General features: G+C 37.2%; 2 protein-coding genes across 3 annotated transcripts; both read right to left on the reverse strand.

The window, feature by feature from the left end:
• Positions 1-4113: 4113 nt before the first annotated feature.
• LOC145114855 (Tetratricopeptide repeat (TPR)-like superfamily protein) lies at positions 4114-9009 on the reverse strand. Its single transcript, XM_079050949.1, has 6 exons — positions 8528-9009; positions 6895-6981; positions 6645-6794; positions 6466-6552; positions 6315-6386; positions 4114-6167 (listed from the first exon to the last, which is right to left on the reverse strand). The coding sequence occupies exons 1-6, from the start codon at positions 8714-8716 to the stop codon at positions 4446-4448; spliced, it is 2307 nt and encodes a 768-aa protein (XP_078907075.1). The 5' UTR covers positions 8717-9009; the 3' UTR covers positions 4114-4445.
• A 7421-nt stretch (positions 9010-16430) lies between these two features.
• Positions 16431-20641, reverse strand: LOC145117736 (uncharacterized). 2 transcript variants are annotated; one of them, XM_079054045.1, is made up of 10 exons: positions 20350-20641; positions 20198-20265; positions 19962-20023; positions 19636-19785; positions 19370-19534; positions 19080-19292; positions 17674-18995; positions 17523-17585; positions 17365-17440; positions 16431-17207 (listed from the first exon to the last, which is right to left on the reverse strand). In XM_079054045.1, the coding sequence occupies exons 1-10, from the start codon at positions 20565-20567 to the stop codon at positions 16566-16568; spliced, it is 2979 nt and encodes a 992-aa protein (XP_078910171.1). In that variant the 5' UTR covers positions 20568-20641; the 3' UTR covers positions 16431-16565. The 2 variants fall into 2 exon arrangements, with proteins under 2 accessions (XP_078910171.1, XP_078910170.1); XM_079054044.1 differs by having other exon boundaries at positions 19370-19546.
• Positions 20642-21711: the final 1070 nt, after the last annotated feature.

Consider the following 21711-nt stretch of genomic DNA (forward strand, 5'->3'; position numbering starts at 1 on the left):
CTGACTTGTCCAAACTCACTTAAAATTCTAAAGCGGTATAGATTCCTAATATCCACTTAAAGTGGCAAAAGATGACATACCCGCGAACATCTAACGAAATCATGATCTTGATGACAGGGACCAACTATAGGATCTTCCTTCCCGAAGGATTCTAAGGTTCCACAGACCTTGGGTTCCAAATGAACCCCTAACTCCCCCCGCGACAAATCGGGCCCGAAAGGCCCACAGACGACTACCGAGGGCTCCCAAAGTCCTTTCCCTGACTGAACGAAAGACCACTAATGTCCATTCCCATAACTCTGCAAGTAATCTTCGATGGGATGAACTTCTGCGATCGCGCATCGACTGGCCCAGGCCCTGCTCCTGAGCCGGAACTAGAATCTGAATCTCATTCTTGGGTGTCTAACACCATACTGAACTGACATTCCAAGGACCGGAACATACCCCAGAATCCTTATCACCTTTTGCTGACCTGACCAACCCCGCTACCTTGTAGCAGCCTAAATCCTTGGAGCGACAAACTCCCTTATACACCTTCCCGTACGTGCTGCACTGACTCCGGCCTCGCTGGCCTCTCACCCGATGATCAGAAGTCATGGGTCGCTCCCGGGACCCTCTACTATACTCACCTGACACGACCCTCTCTTCCCAGGGCGCTCCAAACCAATATCGCATCTACAAACTCTTGGAAGTCATATCCTTCAGGGTCTGACACCCTGTCACGCTCACTATTTCACTTGCCAATGGTTGAGCTGCAACAACTGGAACATCCTCTGTCCCCAAACTGGGTCACAAACTCTTCCCTGGAGCTTCTCAGATTCTCCACGACTTTCACCGATTCGAGTATGGATCCTGTGCTTTCAGTAGTACGGGACCAATACTACCTTCCACACCTATCCATACTTTCCTCGGTAATCCTCTCGAATCCTCCAAGTCACTTCTTCAAACTGGTACACCCAAGTCTCACTGAGCCTCACTACTAACCCACTGAAACATATCCTAGGCTTTCCTAGGTTCCCAAACTCACCCAGTCCTCAGCTACTGAAAGATTCCCAGTAATGTCAACTAGCTACCTCATGAATATAGCTAGCTCACATTACTAAGAGTCCTACAAAGCACAAAGCAAGCAGCATTCAGACAATGGAAAATCTAACCATCATATCCCAATCAACCCATTCTATCCTCTACTCAGTAATCTATACATGCAAATCAAAGGCTCACACAATCAGGCATAACCTAAACAGACTATCCTATCACTGACTGATCAGTACTATCATGCAGCTCATTAAGCACATACAACAGACATATAAGGCATTTTCCTAGATCCTTAGCCCTAATCTAGCATGCAGTTCTCATACACATACAGTAGGCATATAAGGCATCCTTCCTAGATCCTTAGCCCTAATCTAGCATGCAGTTCTCATACACATACAGTAGGCATATAAGGCATCTTTCCTAGATCCTTAGCCCTAATCTAGCATGCAGTTCTCATACACAACCTCAATGTCAATAACACACACACACGCACACAGCCACCTTGTGGTGGCCGGTGGTGGTGGTTCTCGGTTTTCCGACCAAGCTACACTATACACACACAAACCCACCAAGGAAAACAGAAACACACCCACCCATTCTTCCGGTTGAAATCACTCAGCCACCCTCCTGGTGGCATACGGCGACGGCAGCGGCCGTTTCACGGTGACAGCCACCACCTCGCAGTGGTGGCGGTGATTCCCCCCTCTTTTTTCCAATCGATCAACACACACCACAGGCCCTGCTCGAGATTCTGAACACAACCACCACTGGTGGCGTGTGGTGACGGAAGCAGCCACTCTACGGCCACAACGGTGGCTAAAGGTGGTGGCTAGTGGGGAGAAACGAAGAAGGTGATGGCGTAGCAGCAACGAACGACGGCAACGAAGATGGAGGCGAGGAATGCGCATAGCCTCCGACTGGGAAACAACAACAGCGATGTCGTGGTAACTCGATGGCGAAGGAGCGGCGACAGCAGGATCTAACGGCCGGAGGTGGCGACTGCAACCCGCTTCCCTCCGTTACCAACTGAATGGCAGCATTACGCGATGGTCTCCATCTTCAGCAGCATCGGAGAGACACAACGGAGGCTCGGTGGTTGGAGGAGCAAGGGAGGATAGGGTGGCGGCCGGTGAGGGAGGCATAAGGAGGGTGTGAGTGGCAGCTGCAACATAAGGGGCTTAGGGTTAGGGTTTGACGGGTAAGGAAGCTATATACCCGGTCCCTCATCATATCTTTGCCATAATGACAGTTTCGGCCCCTCCTCCATAAAATCCCTTCAAAAGAAGTCTATAATATACCATTTAAACCCTGCCCCTTCAATTCCTTTACAAATTAAGTCCAGATTTTACTAAAACAGCCCCCAATATCTTAATTATGACATAATCATCCATTCCACCTCATTTCCTCTTAAATTAAATCCAAATAATCACCACGGAGCCCCTGTCTTCATAAATAATTATAAACTGAGTCTAGAACTTACACTTTTAACCCTCAACTTCTAAATTATGTAACTGTTACTCACCTTGAGACTAGTCAAATCCTGGAGCTTCTAGTATCCGTGACCCGGTTCCCGATTTTAGTTTTGTAACTGTTAAAACAATGACCACATACTATTCAATAACCTACTCATCAAACTCTGACCATCTCAATAGTCATAACCTCCAAAGCATGTTAGCAATATATCAAAACTCGTTTACAACTTATATTCAAAGTGTAAACATAGTTTTTCCGACTAATTAACACTATAGGTTTAACCCTCAATATTCTAGCATAATATGCCTTCACGGTGTACGGGACTCATCCTGAAATGTGTATGAAATATACAATGTAATCGTTGCATAAGCTTACCCTCGACGTCGGTATCGCAAAAACTAAGGCTCGTAACGATCGTCGGGCCTCTGTAGGCTTAATTCTTCCAAAATTCGTCTCTTTTTACTCCGTTACATGATCTGAGTTTTTGTTGTTCATTTGTCCCAAAATACGAAATAAGGGATTTTAAAAACGTTATTTTTTTGTTAAGTAGGTTGCTTGATAAAATGACATGTCACACGCCATTTGTTTATAATTTCTTATTTTCTTAATTGTGACATTGAATGAGAAATTGAGAGTGTCTTTTTCATTTGCATAATTGCATGCACTTCTATTTTGGTTTGTTATTATTTTTTGTTTATTTGTTGTTACAATGATTTTTGAAATTTCAAGAGAAAAAATGGAGAAATAAACAACTAGACAACTCTACCGTAATGTGTTTTCGTTCGTTACTATTTACTAGTTATTTTTTATATTCTTAATAGTTACTTTGCATCTAAAAAGGTTAAAAAAAAGGTATTTTTCATAAATTATTCCGAGAATTTGGGCCAAAAGCTTTATTTTTTTTCTCGCGTTCCAGCCCACTACATGAACAGATATTTTTGAAGGATGGTATGTAGTTTCATGTGAACAACTTTGGGAAATAAAGTATATAAACATCTCATCTCGTGTATATTGGTTATGCATGCATGGATCTTTGTAAGTAGGTATGAAGATACATACACGTATACAACTACATATATGTGTACCTAGGGATTTGCGTTTTGACTGAATATCCGAACCGAAACCGAAACCCGAACCGGACCAACCCGAATTACGACCGAATAAGTTATTTGGATCGGTTCTCGGGTTAATAACCGAACCGAAACCTGTATTACCCAAACCAAACCAGTCTCGTATTAGTATAATCGGTCCGGGTTTTGGTTCCTACTTTTCATCCAATTCGGGTTTCGGGTTATTCGGGGTTCGGGTCGATTCCTGCCCGAAGCACATCCCTATGTGTATGCATGTTCATACCTACTTACAATGATGCAGATGTTTTGTTCCCCAAAGTTATTGTCATGAAACTTATGTCTTCATGTGCTTCTCCACATTACAGTGGCGAAATATACAACTTACACAGTAAGTTGAGAAATAGATGAAAATGTTCATAAAATAAAAATGCACTTGCTTATAATAGCATCCTGCTTCTGTTTCGTCTTATCTAGCTTTGTAATTTGAAAAAACCTCCCAATTATAGCAACATGAAACTAAACAACTCCCCCCATGTATTTCAATTCCAACTCCCATTAAACCAACTAAACATCTCTTCAAATGAGTAGTACATCCAACAACAGACTCAAAAAAAAATCAAGACTACATCTCAAATCTATTGAATTAGCCAAAACAGTCTCATATCCCTACCACCACCACCCGACAGAAATTTTAAAAAATAAAAAAGAAAAAAAAAATCCAAAAGAGTAAGGAAGAAAAAGAACTTTTTACCCTGAGCTTTCAGCTATATATATGTTACAAATCAAATCCCCAATTTCAAAGGATCATTTCACCTACCTACAAACTCTCAAGGCCTTCAAATTCCCACCAATCATTACTCATTACTTTTACTTCCCCGGAAGAAATCTTACCCGGCTGCACTGTTTCAACTTCCCCACCGCCTCCCGCGTGTTCCCCCGCACCAGATCAATATATATCGCGGTAAGAACAACCTCCACGTTGTCTGGAATTACCGATAACGCCATTGCCACCGCCTCTTCCGCCCGCTCGATATCACCTTCTGCCGCCGCTATGGCGGCAATGTTGGCCAGTAAAACCCCACGAGCCACTTCCGGCTTCAAACACAGTCCCCCTTGTGGTAACCACTGATCCTGTGAAAGGGCATTATTGGAATTCGGCTCGTCTAAATCCACCGCTTTCCTCACCTGCCACATGTCACAATCCTGTTCGCTGTAAGGAAACTCTGTGTTGTTATCTTTACCGGAAATATAAACCGACAAATGCTCAGACGCTTGTTTGGGCTGGTTCAAGAGACAGTAAGCTTCCGCAGCGTACATGTTTCCTAGGAAAACGTAAACCCTAGAACATTCCGGAAGTCTCAAGAGACTTCTGGCAGTCGTCAACGCCTTCACCGCGTTCCCGAGCTCCAAGTAAACAAACGCCAGGTCAGCAAGAACCGCTTGCAAAATCATCTGCTTCTCTTTCCCACAAAGACCTTCGTATTCATTAATCGAACTTTGCAGCAACGTGCTCCCGACCTTCGCCTCTCCGTTTGAACTCACTGTTTTCGGGTCCCGGTTCGTATCCGTATCCGTATCCGTATTTGTATCCGACCCTTCCAGTAAATGTAACGCGTTAAGAAGACAACTTTTCGCGAAAGTTAAGGAAAGATTCGGGTCGACTTGAACTGTGTTTTTCAAATTCCAACATTGGACAACGAGTTGTCTCCATTTTCCCCTACCAACAACGTTCACATTGATCTCGTTTTTCTTTTCGGAAAACATAATACAACACTCGGCGATCCGAAGCCATAAAAGCGGGCGTTTGAGGAAAACCGCACCGGCCTGTTGAAAGCATCGGACCGCGAGGACCGGTTTCCCGCTCGCAAGATAAACCAACCCGCAGTTGTAAGCGAAAAGGATGGATTTGTCCTGTGAGAAGCTAAAGAGCTTGAGTTTTTCCTTTCGGGCGTTGGTGTTGGTTAGTGCTTTTGAGAAAAAGACGGCTGAGGTCTGGTACTTTCCGAGTTGATAGTAAATGCATCCGAGGTTGTTGTAGTACAAGGATGAAGTTGACTCGGTTTGACCAACAGACACCATTAGAAGTTTTATGGCTTTTCGGTGGTTACTTCGCGCGTATTCGAGTTGAGATTTTAGGAAAAGCGCGAGGGAATAGTCTTTTCCGCGTGCGATGTTCATAGCCAATTTGACTTCACGTTTAGCAGCTTTTAGGTTTCTTGTGAGGATGAGGAGCCAGACTTTGTATAGATGGACTTTGAGGCGTAAATCAGGGGCTGTGATTAGGGAGTCATCTGGTTGGGTGGGATTGTTTGAGGGTCTTGTTGGGGTGTTGGTGTTAGTGGTGGTGACATCGAGAGTTGAGATAAGGGATTCGTAGAGGGTTTCTTCTGAGAGGGTGCGAGAGAGTGGGCTTTCGGGGCCATTTGTGTTATCAGGGTTCACTGGATCTGATGATATGATGACGTTGGCGGGTGCTGAGGTGGATTTTGGTACTAGGTTTGTTGATTGTTGTTGTTGAATGAAGGTTCCGGAATCACCTTGGTTGCCTAGGTTATTGCCGCCTACTCTTTCCAAATAGTTGATTACATCCTGGAAAGAGGACAAATTAATTTTCAGAATATTAAAGTGCCCTTGAACCCTTGTAATAAAAGATAAGGTTATATATCCATGGTTGTGTGGGTCCCTGATGCAGCTTTTTCTTTTATAAAGACAAAAATATAAAAACAAGAAACTTACTGCAGCTCTTGAAGCATGGTGGCATACTAAAGAAACATCCAGTAACAAGAGACAAACATGACGTGCTACCCTCTGTAGAAAACAAACTGATCAGCACACTTGAATAATTAAAATCCCTTGACAAAATTGATATTTTAATTTATTTTCTTACCTCATCTATAGGTTCAATATTTTGATATAATCTCTCCAAAATGGAGAAAGATTTTTCATATTCATGTAGATGGTAGAGGATGACTGCCTATAAAGAAACAATATGGAAGAAGAAAATCAGCGAATAATATAATCATGGAAAGATAAAATAATAACAAAAGAAAAAACATGTTGACTTACTATGTTGAACATTATGACAGAAACATCAAAATCATCAGCTGAAATGCCCTGTCCCACAACATTATTTCCCTTATTTCCCAGAGCTTTGATCTTGTTGTTCAATGCCTCTGTATTTTCTCCAGATGAATGAGCAAGTCTCTCATTTCGTTTCTTAACCAAATCAAGAAAAAGTCAAACATGAACTTTATTGCAGAAGTATATTTTATAGCAAATAGAAGAATTAAGTAATTAGCAACAGTATTAAACATACCTTAAGACTATCAAGTGCTTCTAAAAATCTCTTTGGATTTGAAAATCCATCTTGAAAGTTCTCAACAATAGCAATGTTATGAAGAACCTGTGTATCAAAAGGTGCAATATGTAGAAAGGAAATATCCATAAGAACTCAATAAATAGGAAGCCCATAAAACAAAGCTGAACAGGCTTCTGCTATATAACACAAAATAAGGTAACAACCTTTCAAGTAACTCATAGGCTTGAAAAAAGTGAAACAATGTACGTAAACAGACCATAAAATGTCTCTGTAAGATAATGAAATCACAAAAGAAAAATCTTACAATATAAATCCTAAATGGTGTAAAAGCTCATTAGGTTCTCTTCTTTTAACCCTTAAAAAAGAACAAGATTAGTGCATGATATAACCACAACACCTACCATACCATCTCATCCTTGTGATAATAAGTCATCTATCACATGCTATTTACACGTGTAAATTAATTAATACCTCCAAACATATAAATACAAGTATTTAATCCGAGTGTAAAATGTTTGATATTAAGTAGCACCCAAAATATATAAATGTTAGTAAAGGCACATACATAGTCATCTAATTGTCTTTTTTAATGAGAAGTAGAAAGCATACAGTGCTTAAATAAGAAAACATCCTTATTTTTCCTTGTTACATATGCTTTGATTCCTAAAAAAGTAGTTCTTTTTCATCTTCTAAGTCCAAATTATTCATTACTAGGCCAACACCTACACTAGTTTCAACCAGCAACATCACATCTATTTATGGCACAAATAACTTATTGTTCTAGTTTCGACCAATTCTTACTTATATAACTTACCTTTTTTACCAATTCTAACATGATTACCTCATCATGTCCATTTATGCGTTAGGACACGAGTAATTTACCTTTTCGAACAATTCCGACATGAGTAACACCTCCAATAGTCATCAAAAAAGAAGAAAAGGACAAAGCAAAGGCACGCGAAACATGTTTAACAACAATCGTGGATAACAACAGAATATTTAAAAAGAAATATATAATTCTATATGACGTTCGAACAACCCGACAGTATTTATGATGCCTACAACTTGTTTTTGCTTGACTTCTCCATTTCACCGGATCTTTCTGCATTCAATTTCATCATATCTTTTGTTTGACACCTTATCCATTAAAATTCCCGAATGACGTCTATTTCTCATGAACTTACATCAACCGAGTATGCCAACGATGACAATTATCTAATACCATAAACCTCAAACATCCAGGGGGGAGAACAATTAGCCAATTACCAATAAAGCAACCTAAATGAACTATTTGATGCAAGCTGTGTACTCAATTCATTCCAAATTCTAGCAACTTTCTAAGATACATGTAATATTTGGTTCAAATTGTGAAGCAAACACACCGTAGTTAAATCAATCAATCCCATTTATGTTGATCATCTATTTCTATGCGATTTGAGAAGTGGACTAATAAACTGATACATGAGTTCCGGTTGAAGTAAAAAAACGGAACTTCATGCGATCAGAAAACTTCTCCATATCATTACCGTTTAAAATTAATTCCAATACAATAATACATTTTGAATTTCAATCCGATTTCAAGACACTAAACACGCAAAAGAACACTGAACACAGAGATAAGTAAATTTACCTTCGGATCATCGGCTTTCTTTTCCAAGATCTGATTCAAGACCTTCAGACATTCAACATACTTCCCCAACTGAAAAAGCACATACGCCTCCTTCGCTAGCGTTTGAGTAACAGAAATCAAGTCGGCGTCAGACACTAACGATGCATCCACCCTACTGTTGTTCGCCGGAGTCACTGATGACGGGTCCATTTCCTCCAACCAATAGATCGAACAAGCGACAATTATTACAAAATCGAAAGAATTAAAAACCCTAATCTTCTTATCCCTCCACCGTTCAAACAATCACATCTGCGTCACGAAGAACAAATTAAGCGATTCAAACCTAGAATTTCAACACCTGAATCTGTAAATCTTATATCTAATGGTGAGGGTTAACGAGAGTGAGACTGATTTTCGGGGTAGAGAGAGAATCTAGAGAGGGAAAGAGGGTTCGTATTGCTGCTATTGAGTCTGGGCTGTGTCTGATGAGCGATTCGGTTCAAGTTATGCTAAAATGACGATAACTTGAAGTCGTTTGTCTGACAAACCATTGATTTAATGGATATCTGAAGATCGAACGGTAGATAAGTGCTGAGCACTGTGGACCTTGTCACCGTAGTTCAGTCGTATAGAATTGTCATTTATTTATTTACTTTTATTTTTTTTGGAAATTAAGGGTGTTTGTGAAAGAAAAATATTAGAGGGAATTGATTTATTAGTAGTTTGTAAATAACTTATTTTTATCGAAACTCATGTCTTTCATTTTTTTAGGTCAAATGCAAGAATATGACCTAAAACTCATGCAAGACCCTCAAATTGCATACAACTTTCTAGATCCAAAAGATATAAGGCTTAAAGGACTTTGATAAGCTATAAATTTGCAAACTTTATCTCATCCTACTACTCTAAACTTAACAAGGGACCAAAAGATGCAATAAACCTAGATCTATAGCAAAAGACCCAAAAATATCAAGTCTTGATGACTTACAAAAGTCCAGGATGTGCTCAAATGAAATCTCTAGGGTTGTCAAGATGCTCTCTTCACCACAACAACCTTCTTCTTCCTTCAAGAGTCACCAAGAACACCAAAATGAGTTTAAAAATAGAGCAGAGAGGATTAGGGTTGGTTTCAAGATGTTAGGAGGTGATGGAGGTTGAGGGTAGAGGAAACTGTAACCATCACTTCCTTTAAGTAGGATCGAATCCCAAAAATTTAGGATTTACCCAAACTCAGATATCACGTCGTGACCACTATAGTGTCACGTCGTGGCGCCTTAAATGAGATATGTGACTCATGTGGCCCATACCACGTCGTGGTGATGCTTCTACCACGCTGTGATCATCCAAAACTCATAATCTTACTTAGAAATTCATATCTTAAAGATCCAGATATTACATTTTATTTTCAAAAAAAAATCTTTTTTTTAGGGAGGGGGTGGGGGGATTTAGAATTTTACATTTCGAAATGTTTAATGTCAACGTTTTTCAATAAAATGTATTACTTTATTGAAAAATATTGTATATAGTTCACATTATAACTTTTTGTTAAATTTATTTAAAAAATAATTTTTTTATCATCTATTTTCAATTGTTGAAAAATAAACATTTTTACTGGAATGTCTTCATTTCAGAGTATTGTTCATATTATGAAGTTTTTTTTATAAATTTTTTGTTTTCATATAAGTCTTTTTTTGGTATTTTGAATTCTATATCATAAACTTGGAGAATTGAGTTTTACTCTTTCAGTCTGAGATGGCTTGAAAAATCTGATTCCAAAACAAAATAGAAATTGAGAAATTGAAAGCTTTGTGAAACAAAAATCAGAAAAAACAAATAAATACAAACAGAGGACGAGAAACGAAAACAAAAAACAGAAACTAAAAAAATAAATAAGAATCAGATATTAAAATCGGAAGCTTTAATACCAAACCTTAATTGGTATCTGCTATTCACTTCAGATTTCAGAGTTAAGCACAAAAGGAAAGATAAAATCATCATTTTAACACATAAGGTAGGTGAAATCAGCAGTTTAGCATGAGAGAATCAGACTCTAACTCGGTATAAGCAATAGAAAATCGATGAATTGATCAAGAGAGAAATCAGAAACGAAAATCTGACATTGAGATTGAGTGTGTAAGAAGGAGAAGCGATATTAAAAATGTGATGATGTCGAGATTTACGAGGCGTCATTCACGGAGAGTCGATTGCCTTCCCGCCGGATAGTGCCCTAATTCCTGTTGTTTTCTTGTTTCTTCATTTATATGCCAAGAATACCATTCCAGACCTCGTTGTTCAAAAAAAATATATGTATTTTTTGGGCAGATTTCAAATTGGGTTGATTTGGGCTTCTTAGTAAATTATACATAAATAAAATTTATATATATACATTGCATAACCCATAAAATTTGGGCCCCTTAGAGCCATGGGCCCTGGGCGGTCGCCCGGGTCGCCCACTGTCAGGACCGGGCATGTAAATAGGAGTGTAACCACAAGGATTAGGATAAAGATAGGAGGTTTGTGTTTAAGTATTGAGGGTATGTGTTATACATGTTAGTGTGTGTGTGTATGCTTTGAAGGTTCTACAAAAAGATAGAAAAACAAAAACAAGCCAAGAAGAATAAGAACAAGAATAAGTACACGAAGAAAGATAGAGAGGAAGGGAGAACATAAAGGGTATGGTTGAGTGGGGTGGGTGGGTGTAGCATTACGGTTACATATCAAACATATACCACACCATCGTTAAATTAATTTAGGTTTAAAAACCTCAAAATACAAGAAACAATTTACAACTCAAAATACATAATTCAAGGCTTAATAGTTACATAATAGGCCAAAACAAAATCATAAGGAACATGTCTACCTGGAATGTACAAACTATGTACAATCTAAAAGTATAACATGTAACTATACCAAAAGTGGGCTTCACACGTCATTCATTAATCGATCAACTAACATTGTTGTTACTTTTATCAACTTGCACTGAAAAGTTTAAACCACAAAAAGGTAAGCTATAAACATTGGTGAATTCATGTAGAAATATGTAGTTATAATGTGTTATATAAGTGTACATACTAGGAAATAAGGAAGGACTCGAAAGAAAGTTTTCATAACAACACAGGAACAACTTGGTTTCCACATGATGTCGTATATAGCAACATACTTTCAATGTGAGGATACACAAAAGTAATTTCAACATAGAAAGACATCAATACAATCAACATCATACTCGAGATCATGCAAAGTCAAATACCAATTAACTTCACACACAAACATAATATTTTGCACAAAATATGAACTTCGTCTCCCACATTATGCCAAAAGTCCTATACTTACCCCTGACTCCCATTGGGCAGTGAGTACAACAATCACTCCAAATGTCTCACCCCGACTCCATGGGATATCGACAATTGGTACCCAAAACATACCATCAGAGATGATGAAATTTCATTTGTTGGTACCTCTTATCGAGGAAGGGACAATGTCTGACACCTTTGTAGGATTTGATGGGTTTTGAGCATAACAAACAAAAAACTTATGTATGCATGCAACCCTAATTCGTGATCTATGTTTTATCTAATTGAACATAAAACCTTTGAACATCAATTGGGAAACCCTAGGAACCCTATACTATTATCGAAAATAACATCTAGGGTTAGAAAACATACCTTTGATTGTTATTGATGAATAACAAGAAATCCTTGTGTTGTTGAAGCTTAGAGAGCAAGCACCACAAATGTCGTGCCTCTAATGGTTCACACCCAACACTAGCAAGAGGATGAGAGAGGAGAGAGGAGAGGAGTACTAGGAATTTCGGCTATTCCTTTAGGGTTTTAAGTGGCCGAAATTCATTAGGTGTAGAGGTCAATTTATAGTGTAGATAGGATGCCCTGGATAACCCTAATCTAAATATTATATTAATATTTCAAGTTGGTAATTATCCAACTCCTTATTTATCCACATGGGATAATCTAGAAACTCTAGATTATCCATATAGATTTCGTCCACCTCCTTCCCTAGTAAGGTTCTGGGACCTCTTGCTCAACTATTGAACAATTTCACTTTAGCCCCTGCACTTTTAATTAATTCTTTTAATCCCAAAATTAATTCTAATTAATTTATTATTAAATATTAATTAAATATTTCTATTTATAATTAATATATTATTCTCATAATATATTAACAAATTATTTATTTCAATTTATTAATCAAATAATAAATTCAACCTCTCTCTCTCTCCAAAAGTCATTATGTCTAGTTGCTAGTTTTGAGGGCAACCCAAAAGGATTGTGCTACTATCAATTCAAGTATATACCAATTATAGTTATGGGCTTAGACACCTAATCCAACAGGATTTTCATATCTCCATCGTGTGAGCTTTCTATAGGTGATCGTGGGAGGCACACAATCCATGTTGGAATTAGGAGGGCTTTTTTGCTCCACGTTATCAGGGCTCGACTTTACCTGTAACATCCCAAAAATTTCAAGGTAAAAATTTCATTTTCTTAATTCAACCATAAACACCATTTAGCCTTTTCAATCATTTAAAAGTGTGTTAGAATAAAAACAGTTATCAGAGTACAATCCCAAAATCAACAAGTTGCGGAAACATGGGTGGATGCGTTGCGATCAATTCGGGTCATTCCCTTTTGAACCAGAAGTACCTAAAACCATAACCATAAAAATCGTAAGCACAAATCTTAGTGAGTTCCCCAAAATACCACATACCACACACAAAATAATGAATGTTATGGGTCGAATCATAGTCTTACAGTCACTTTCTGACATGGGCAGATCATGTTCTTTCGTTACAATGCCGAGGTCCAAATCCCGATCTTACATACAAGTGCCAAGGGCCAAATCCTGGTCTTTCATACAATTGTCAGGGGTCAGATCTTGGTCTTTCATACAGTTGTCAAGGGCCAGATCCTGGTCTTTCATGCAAGTATCACAGAGATAACTAGCATTCTACATAACAAAGTATTGGGTTAGAATTGGTGCCTTCGGCCCATGGATCTGGTGAGGAAACTCACCTGAAACACAAAGTTGACATCAACTAACTATTCTCTTACCAAAAGACGAGTGCTCGATACCTCCTATCAATCCACACAGGTAGACTTGGTAAGGCATGTGGAAGATATGGTGGATAACCTATTGACCCATGTTCAAATCCTGGCACCACTCGGCCCTTGTGGCCATGGATGTTCACCTGTAGTGACTCCAGGGCATGAGGCAAAGCCTCATGTTTGCAGCGGGGGATTAGTCGGTGCGTGAAAGCTAGCCCGGAAACCCTCGTTAGGGAAGGTCCTTTCCAAAAAAAATAGAATTTTGACCAAAAGTCAAACCAAGCCAAAAGTCAAGGGTTAAAGTCAAAGTCAACATCCCATAATGTCAACTGACCTTCCTCACGTCGTGACCCGTCCGTGGTCACGTCGTGAGAGCTCACTCGGTCTGATTCCAACTCATCCCGACTCACCTTGGCCAACTCAGTCAAGGAAGGTCAACTTAGTTGTCCTCACGACGTGAGCAGCCTTTCCTCACGTCGTGAGCTCCAAGAACATACTAGAATGGGACACAACTTAGATTTAGCCTTATATAACCATAAAAATTAGATCTAGCCTTATATAACCATAAAGATGTAGCCTTATATAACCATAAATCTAGCCTTATAATGGTCTATCAAACTTTATCAATCAAGAAGAAAAGTGGGACAAAACTTAGATCTAGCCTTATATAATCATAAAGATAGGAGCTTTAACACTTACAATGGTCCAGAAACAATGTAAGGTGATGATGATGATGATGATGATTCCTTGTAAGCCTCAACACAAGACCACCTTCTTCTTCTTTTCTCCTTCTTCCAAACCAAGAAAAGCTCCCAAAATGACCAAAGATCAAGCAAGGATGAATACTAGGGTTTTTCTTAGATGAAAGAGGGGTTGGGGCTGATAAGAAACCCTAAAATGAGGTTAGAGATACTTAAATACGAAGGAAACTCTAAAAGATCATGGGCTTGGGTTGCAGCAGTTCTCACGTCGTGAGCACTCTATGTCTCACGTTCAGTCCCACACAACGATTCATCTTAGCCCACCTCACGTCATGAGCCTCTTATATATATATATATATATATATATATATATATATATATATATATATATATATATATATATATATATATAGAGAGAGAGAGAGAGAGAGAGAAAGGTAGGTTCAAATGTTTCTCACATCTATTGTGTGCTAGAATGCATCAATATGAATTTAATAAACTTTAAATGTATATTAAATGATATCTATACTTATAATTCTTTTTTATGAAAACTAATTAAATTCGTCATTAATGTCAATAATAATATTCTTTCAGAATAATTAGAGTGTACTCTAGCAGAACGAGAGTATATTCTACTAGAATACACCCTCATTCTTCATATTCCATACAACTTTATTGTATTTTAAGTGAGTGAGTCCTGAAAGAATGTAATTATTGACATAAAAACCTAGATACGAATTCATTCTGAAAGAATGTTATTGTTGACATTAATGACGAATTTAATTAATTTCCATAAAAAGAAAATTATAATTATGGATATCATTTAATATACATACAATTATGGAAATCATTTAATATCTATCTTTATTTAATTAAATAATAATTTAATTTTACTAAATTCCTATTGGTGCATTCTAGCACACAATAAATATAAGAAACACATTAACTTAGCCATATATATATATATATATATATATATATATATATATATATATATATATATATATATATAACAAATGAGAGGATAGAAAATGGAATTCCTAAGAGTGGTTTAAGTTATACAACTAAATTTAGTAAAAAAATGCGACGCCAATAAGTATGATAAACATATAACACGTAAGTGTTGACGATCATGTTTTATTGTTCTTCATTTGAGGTTTATATTCATTTGTGATTGTTTATGTTCATTTTTTTCTTATATGTATGTTTACGTTCATATATATATTCATTAGTGTTTGTTTATTTTTGTTCTTTTATGCTCGTTTAAAAATTTAATGAAGATGAAGAAGGTTATTTACTAAACCAACAAACATGAACAATAAATTTTGTTCAATCCATTCTTTTTCGCACATTTATTATGGTTTTCATGGGTTGTGGTGGTTTGCGATTTTTGCTTTGCTTTTGTATTTACCTTGATGATGGTTTGTGATTTTTGTATTGCTTTCGTATTTACCTTGATGATGTATGATGGTGATGGATAACTGATTCTTCAGTAGTTGATATTGACAATGCTAGTGTTCACAGGTTCATCATCTTCATAGAACTTCATTATTTTTGCCTTCGCCATATCAAAACGTTAACTTCACCCTTCCACTAAGAAACTCTACAGAATCAATAAATATTAAGAAACTATTATCTCATGTACGCGGATGATGTCACGTTTATTGGTGATTGGTCTGCACGAATTTCATTAATCTCAAGAGAACTCTAAGATGTTTTCACCTAGCCTCCGGTTTTGAAGGTAAACTTTACTAAATGAAAAGTCTTTGGGATTGGAATTAAGAATTTGGCATTGGCTTGCATGGCAAAAATTTTAAATTGTGAGTTTGGTGCAACTCTTTTTACTTAACTTTATGTTCCTATAGTGCCAAAACTTTGTAGACATTGAACTCCAATTGTTGATCACTTTTAAATCCAAATTGGGTAATTGGAAATCCAAAAATATTTCATTTGAGGGAAGATTAACATTAGTGAAGTCTGTTCTTGGAAGGCTTCCGCTCTATACTTTTTCATATTCAAAGCACCAAAAAAAAAAGTTAAAGGCACATTAGAAACTGTTAGGCGGAATTTATGGGGTTTGAGGGACATGGGACAAAAGGAAGATTAATTGGGTAGCATAGCAAAAGATGTTTGGTGATAGGTGGTCTCAAGATTGGGTAATTACAGAATTTGAACCTTGCCTTCTTTTGTTATTAAAATAATTACACATTTCGACATTAACCCATTACCTAACATATTCATCTATTACCAACGTTACATATTTTACAATAATGTTAACCATATTCAACATCAAGTTCAAACCCTTTTCAACATCTCCAAGATGGCTTCTGTATTTCTCAAATCTTGGCTCTCTTCTTGTGACTCCTCTTCCATCCCTTGAGAAAAGTCAACACTCGTGTAAGTCCGGACCCCGGGCCCACGTCCTTCACAGTCTCTTGACCTCCCTTGTTGGGCCCGCCTCACTTCCTTTTGATGTTCGGTTAACTCCAACTTTTTCCTCTTAAACCCCAACCCTTTCCCATGGTCCTCCATTAGCTCTACTCTTTTCACACACCGGTTGAATGCTGTGGTGACCTTGTGTTTCTGTGGAGGGGTAATTTCGGAATTTGTTCTCGAGTGACTCTTTTTGTTTAGGCTTATTTTTCCATTTCTGAAGAGTTTGTCTAAAACGGGAAGCAAGTTTTGAGGGTAGTCAAGCTTGATTTGTGCACCGAATGTTGAATTCCAAAAGGTGATTGTTGGATTAGAGATTAAAGGATTTGAATGATCCAAAGTTGCTTGGATTAGGGTTGATTGGAGTTTCAAAAAGGTTGAATTGAAGTCTATTGATGGTGAATGGGTTTGTAGAAATTTAAGAATGGTGATCCATAATTGTTGGAGTTGATAAATTGTGTTTTCGTGATCTGATAGCCATTGAAGCAATGGAATTGATATAATCTGGATAAAAGAAAGTAAAATCAACGTAAAGAGTATGATAATCTTCGTGAAATTTGGAATTACGTGTAAAAAAAATATAAAAACTTCAATTATTGTAGTGAATTTTGTGAAAAAGGTTTAAAAAGTGAGGAATTATCGGGAGAAGAGATAAACGAACCTCAATAAAGATAATGATATTGATAATCTCATCAAAGGTAAAAGATTCCAAGAAGCGTATTAATGAGGAGAAAACCCTGAAATTATTTTCGTCATATAAAAACCACAAATTAAAATTGTTAAACAAACACAAAGACATGACCAAAAATACAAACTCACCTTGAGATCGTATCAAGAATCTTCGGATTTGCTTTCGCCTCCACATATGACACACTTAGAAACCTACAAAAAGTACAAATTAAAACGTTCAATTTGACATATATTTAAAAAAAATTCTTTAATTATTAGTCAAATATCCAAAAATGCTGACCTGGCAACACAATGGAGGCTGGTTTTGATGCACCGGATACGTTTATCACCACCAACATCGTTATTCTTCCCACACGGATGTGATGATTTAGTAACATCTTCAAGAACACATGTTATCACATCTCCACACAATGAAAGAAATTCATAACTCTTTTGATCAACTTTAGAATATTCTTCAAGAAACCGATCAAAAACCGGGAACAAACTTTCACAACACTCACAAGACTTGTAAATCGCAATCCATAATTCAACAATTTCTTCAACATCAACCTTATTTTGTGATATTTGAAATACACAAAAAGGGTAAGCCAAAAAACGAGAGATTACCAAACACCAAGTGTCATCTACTTCGGATTTTTTCCCATTTAAATAATCCTTCACACAATTTGCAATAATAATCCACAAATTTAAATTGTTCGGTGTCACATATTTCTCCAATGAAAATATCAACGTGTCAATAATATCATAAGCATCATATGACACCAATAACAAACTCACACATCTCAAAAGTTTTCGTGCACCAAAACTGTTATTCTTACAGCAACCCCTGAGCTGGCCCACACTGTCAGTTAAATTCACAGTCTCATGGAAGTAGAGTAGAACAAGATACCCCACGGGTGAAACCGTATTCTTTTCATCAAATTTCATCTTGTAAAGAGGGGATCCCAAGATCAACGGTTGTAATTCCTCGGTAACAATCTCGATAAACTCGAGAAAAGTTTGACCGATTTGACCTTCAGATAATGTCTTTAAGCACGTTATAATTGTCTCAATGCATGACATAATGTCACTAAAAGAAACACCCGTGTTTTCTAGACATAATTGGAGTCCTTTTATGGAAGAACGGAATAGTTTTAAAGCAGAATCATATGCTAACTCCCCATGATTGATGAAGACATGAACCATTTTTATAAAAAAGTCAAACCGATTTAAATTCCATGTCATCCATTTGATCGGGTGATCACCCGGTTGACCCAGTTGACCCGCATGGTTATTAATCAAATCCAAGCAGAAGTTCCATGACCAGATGTTTCGATTATCGGGTCCCACAAGAAAGACTGTTTCAAGCATAGGGTCTAGAACAGTTTTGATAATTGAAGAGTGGTTGATAAAGGTATCGAGTTTGTGGAGTAAATAATTCCATGTATTTAGACAAGATAAGTGAACAGATGAATCACATTTGGTTGACATGATTCCAATTAGAGGTGTCATTATGAGTTTAATGCTTTTGGTTAATCCATTTGCTTCAATAACATCTTCATTTGTTGTGTATTCTTGTGTTGGAAGAATAACTAAAGCATCAATCAAAGCTTCCCAAGCAATCTGCAAAAATTTAAATTTTTAGCTAAATATTTAACATTTACACTTTTGACCCATTACTAATAAGATATACCCGTTTTAAGGTACCTGTGAAGCAATCTTAACTTGTGGATCACTATCAGAAAATGTTTGTTCAGGAATTTTTAGTAGCTGATTGATTAAATGCCTATTTTTAATGGCATAAGGTCCTATTAAGGAAATAAACCATCCCCATGATTGAATTGCTTGAATCTTCATGCCCTTTTTCAACAGCTCTTCCATTGAAGGGAGTAATTTTTTCTTAACATCAACAATAACCACCTGTTTATATCATACAATACACATTTGTTATAAAACCAGAGAACATAAAAACATTTTCAAATCATCTTTATATATACCTTGGAAAGAGATGATGGAGGGGGGCATATTGTAGATTTGATTTTTAGTAAACATCTTTCTGACATATCTTTTTCCCTTTTATCTGAACTAACAAGTCTTCTGTATATTGGAGGAGCCCATAAGTTTGATGTTTCTCTCATCTTTTCATTCAGTTGAGTCACAAGCTTCATCACAGCCTACAATATTAGTGTTGGAGAAAAATTACAAAAAATAGGGCATGAAAAGTTGAAAACTAACATAACAAGATTAACTGAATTGTTCATACCTGCATAGCCTCAAAAGTTGTTGATAAAGATCCAGTAGGATTATCAAGGGCATGAACTATTGCTCTTACTAAAGAGTCGATATGAGAATTTAAAAATGATGGATTGAATTGTTGAACTGATATGCACCATACTCCTAAATTACAAACAGACTGCAATTGAACAATATACTGGATTAGCTTTCTATGGCTATGATGTGGAAAAGGAGGGCATTTGTGTCTTTTGCACAGACGAGAAATCATGCCAAAAGCAGGGCAGATTGTTTTGTATTGTGTAACAAACTGAGCTTAAGTGTCACAAATGATCTCAAGCTAAAAGAAATTTCAACCTTAATGCGTGTTGATAAAATGACTTTCTGCAAAGAACTTAGAACCATATCAGCATCTTCCCCTGTCATACCCACAAAACAAGATGCTCAGTTCAGTGGTTCACATCCATGTGTAGTAATCTCTTGAAACCAATTACAGTTCCTTGTTTTATATGAAATAAAATGTTAAAAATGCGAAATTAAACTAGTAGATAATAACTACTTAACGAGGCTAATTTACTGATCAGTCGACGTACCCAAAATGCCAGTAACAATGGAGGGATGGTAAATCATGAATCCCATACACTTCAAGGCTTGTGCAGCACTGCAATTAGACAAATTCATCCACACACCCACATTAGCAAGTAGCGAATAGCAAGGTAACAATCAATTACGAAAAAGAGCTTACATTTCCTCATCATCGTCTGAAATATCGTTGGCCATCGACGATAGAAGAACGTGAGATGAATCAGTCAGCGATTGAAGGAGGGAAGGATCGGTAGTCGAGTGTTCTTGGAGTTGTAATAACGTCGAGTAAAGGGACGATTTTTCTGATTTTGAGTTGATATTAGCACAACTTGATAAGAGGCTTTTCAACTCATTGAACTGGGTCGTAAAAACCCCCATTGTTTCTTGTTCAAATTTGGAGAAATTTGAGGAGCCGATTGCTTTTGGAGATGAACCCTAGTTTGGAGTGTGTTTTCAGTTCGCAGCAATATTCGCGCCATTAATAAATTTCCATCCTCTTTGAAGGGAGAAAGGTTTTTACTCTTTGGCCCTCAATCTTTCGATAACTTGTCATTTCAATACTAATACTTCTAACATTGCTATTCCCTTCTTCCCAATATAGTTTGATCCACAATTACAATTTTCAATTTGAATAACATTGAAATGCCCAACAAAACTAAACGTTGTGAACTAGTAGTTTTTGGGTAAATATGATGCGGCTCAAAATATCCATATAAGTTGATTTGTTGTTTGAAGTAGAAATGTATAATGGTGGTTCCGGATCAGTCTCGGTCTCGGGTCGGTTTTGAGAACGAACTTGTTTTTTTGGTCGGTCTTGAAACAGTCAGGTATTTTTTTGGACTGTCCTGGATGGTCTTCAGCCGGTCTTTTTTTGGACCGGTCTATTTTGGTCCAGTCTTTTTTGGGACCGATCTTTTTTGGTCCGGTAGTCTTTCCATGCGTCTTTTTCGGTTCGATTTTTTGGGTTTTTTGGGTTCAATTTTGGTATTTTTCGGCTTTTTGGTTTCGGTTTCAAGTTTTTCCATAAACAAATGTGTGATTAAAAACAAGATGATAGATTAAGAATTATTAAAATTGATACACTTGAGTGTAATAAAAGAAAAAAAAAACGGTCTTTTTTTAGACGAGTATCAAGTCGGTCTTAGACCGGTCTTGTGTCGGTCTCGGAACGGTCCAATCTTTTTGGGAATCGATCTCGGAATGGTCCGGTTTTTTTGACCAGTCTCGGGACTGCCTTTTTTCGGTCCGGTCTTTTTAAAGATCGATTTTTTCTGGTCTGGTCTCGTTTTAGAGCGGTTCGTTCTCAGGCTTTTTTTAGGTATGAAACCGGTCTTTTTGTGCATGTCTAGTTTGAAGTGTTAATTGAATTCAAAATAATTGTATTTATGTAAATTTAATATAAAAATAACATATAAAAATACCATCAAGCTCTATTAATAGTTTCAAATAAATTGGTTTACTATGTGTTTTGTTAGAATTTAGGAGGAAGGGTCTTTTTTAAATCAAGAGGATTTTGGATCTG

Source organism: Lactuca virosa, chromosome 5 (assembly GCF_052849685.1).
Source record: "Lactuca virosa cultivar CGN04683 chromosome 5, Lactuca_virosa_CGN04683_v6, whole genome shotgun sequence".
Taxonomy (NCBI): Eukaryota; Viridiplantae; Streptophyta; class Magnoliopsida; order Asterales; family Asteraceae; genus Lactuca; species Lactuca virosa.